At 63.6% G+C, this 1,643-nt stretch overlaps 1 protein-coding gene across 1 annotated transcript in view; it reads left to right on the top strand.

The window, feature by feature from the left end:
* The first annotated feature begins 478 nt into the window (after positions 1 to 478).
* Positions 479 to 1,643, top strand: part of LOC109291401 (1-aminocyclopropane-1-carboxylate synthase-like protein 1) — a 46,123-nt gene continuing 44,958 nt past the window's right edge. The window contains exon 1 of the mRNA XM_019508415.1: positions 479 to 663. Within this exon, the coding sequence (XP_019363960.1) occupies positions 529 to 663 (135 nt within the window). The 5' untranslated portion in view covers positions 479 to 528. The remainder of the gene's footprint in view (positions 664 to 1,643) is intronic.

The following is a 1,643-nucleotide window of genomic DNA, read 5'->3' as shown; positions in this document are numbered from 1 at the left end:
AAAATGCAACAAACCAGGCAAAAAAGAAAGAAGTCAAAGGCTATCAGAACATTAGTCCTGTAATCCTGGTAGCTGAAGGTATCTCTCTCACTCGGATTCACGAGGTAGCCTTGGGGTTTGCTTTACTCTAAAAGTAAATAATGCAGGCCTCGCCCTGCCATATCCGTAAAGCTTCTAGTCTAAAGGGGGGGACGAAATGTGCGTTGTGTTATCCGCGAAGACGTGCTGCCCCGCCCCGGGGGAGGCTTCCAGCAGGGCCGGAGCCAAGAAGAGGCCACCTGGCTGCGAGGAGCAGCGGGCGGAGCAGCAGCAGGGCCGGATTCGGGGAGGTGCTAACGAGCCCCGAAGTCACGCGGTGGGCTCTCCCGGGCGGCGGCTTGAGAGCGGGAAGGGCTCCGCCCCGTCACTGCCCGGCGCGGGGGGGCGGGGCTGAGGGGCGGTCGCCTGAGGACAGCGCGGGCTGGTGGGCGGGGCCAGGCCAGGTCAAGCCGGTTCCGTCTTTTCCGTCTTTGTTGTACCGGGAGCAGCATGAGCAGCGGCAGGGAGGGCGCTCCGGGGCTGTCGGCCCGCGGCTCCCGCATCGCCGGCGGCGCCCGGGGGCTGCTGGACAAGGGCTTCGACATGTACATCGCCGACCCCTTCGACCGCGACCGTAACCCGCAGGTGGGTGGGGAGGGACCGCGCGCGGCTCTGTGCCCCGATGCGGGGAGGGGCCTCCCGGTAAACGTGTACCCGGGCCTGGCGAGAGGGCGGTGGCCCCAGTGCCTGCCTGCGGCCACCTCCGGAACCCGCTCTCGGGCTGCTCCGGCCTCCACAACATCACCCGCCGCTGGCCTGGGTGTGAGGGGCCCTGCCGTATCCCACAGCAGCCGCCCTCAGCTCCTCGCAGTGCTGATCCCATTTCCTCAGCACGGCCCCGTGCCCCTCCCCCCCCCGGGATTGCCCAGGCGTCTCTAGGAATGAGCGCTGCATCTCCAGGAGCCTGCTGGGAGTCACCTGGGAGAGATATGATAGGGCGTTCATTAAAATCAACATGAAATATTTAATCTGATTTATAGGGTAGTCCAGGGGGGTTTAAATGCAATAGTAACATGCATTTGTCTTCCTGACCTAAAGTAATTAAGGACATTACATCATGTGACACAACCTCCTGGAACAGATTCAAACATAATTGGCTGCCCTGCCCCCACCCCCACTGGTGCCTCTCTCTTGCAACCCGCAGTCCCTGCCCCCACCCCTGCTGGTGCCCCTTGCTTGCAACCCACAGTCCCTGCCCCCACCCCCAGCCCTGCCAGAGGGAGCCTCAAGCTGCCAAGGCTATGCGACTGGGGCCAGGGCCTGCAGCCCCCTGCAGCACCCTAGTCCCAGCTGTCACTGCCCCACCCCCGGGGAAAGTGGTGGTTGCTTTGGCCAGAACAGAGCAAGCTCCCTTCCACCCTCGCTTACTCCCCCCATGGGCCACGCGGCTGGAGGGAGGGGGGGAGAGAGCTGTCTGCTGTGGATTTGGGGCTTCCCACCCTGCTGCCTTCCCCCCAGGAGTGTCCACAGCCTACCAGGCAGCACCCAGTGCAAGGGGGTGAGGACATAGGTGACTGGTAGGGGGGGCATGGGGGACATGTGCCCTCCCCTGAGATTGGCCACCA

This window comes from Gavialis gangeticus, unplaced genomic scaffold (assembly GCF_001723915.1).
Source record: "Gavialis gangeticus isolate Ggan-Ray unplaced genomic scaffold, GavGan_comp1, whole genome shotgun sequence".
NCBI lineage: Eukaryota > Metazoa > Chordata > Crocodylia > Gavialidae > Gavialis > Gavialis gangeticus.
This window is presented reverse-complemented; position numbering and strand designations above follow the sequence as displayed.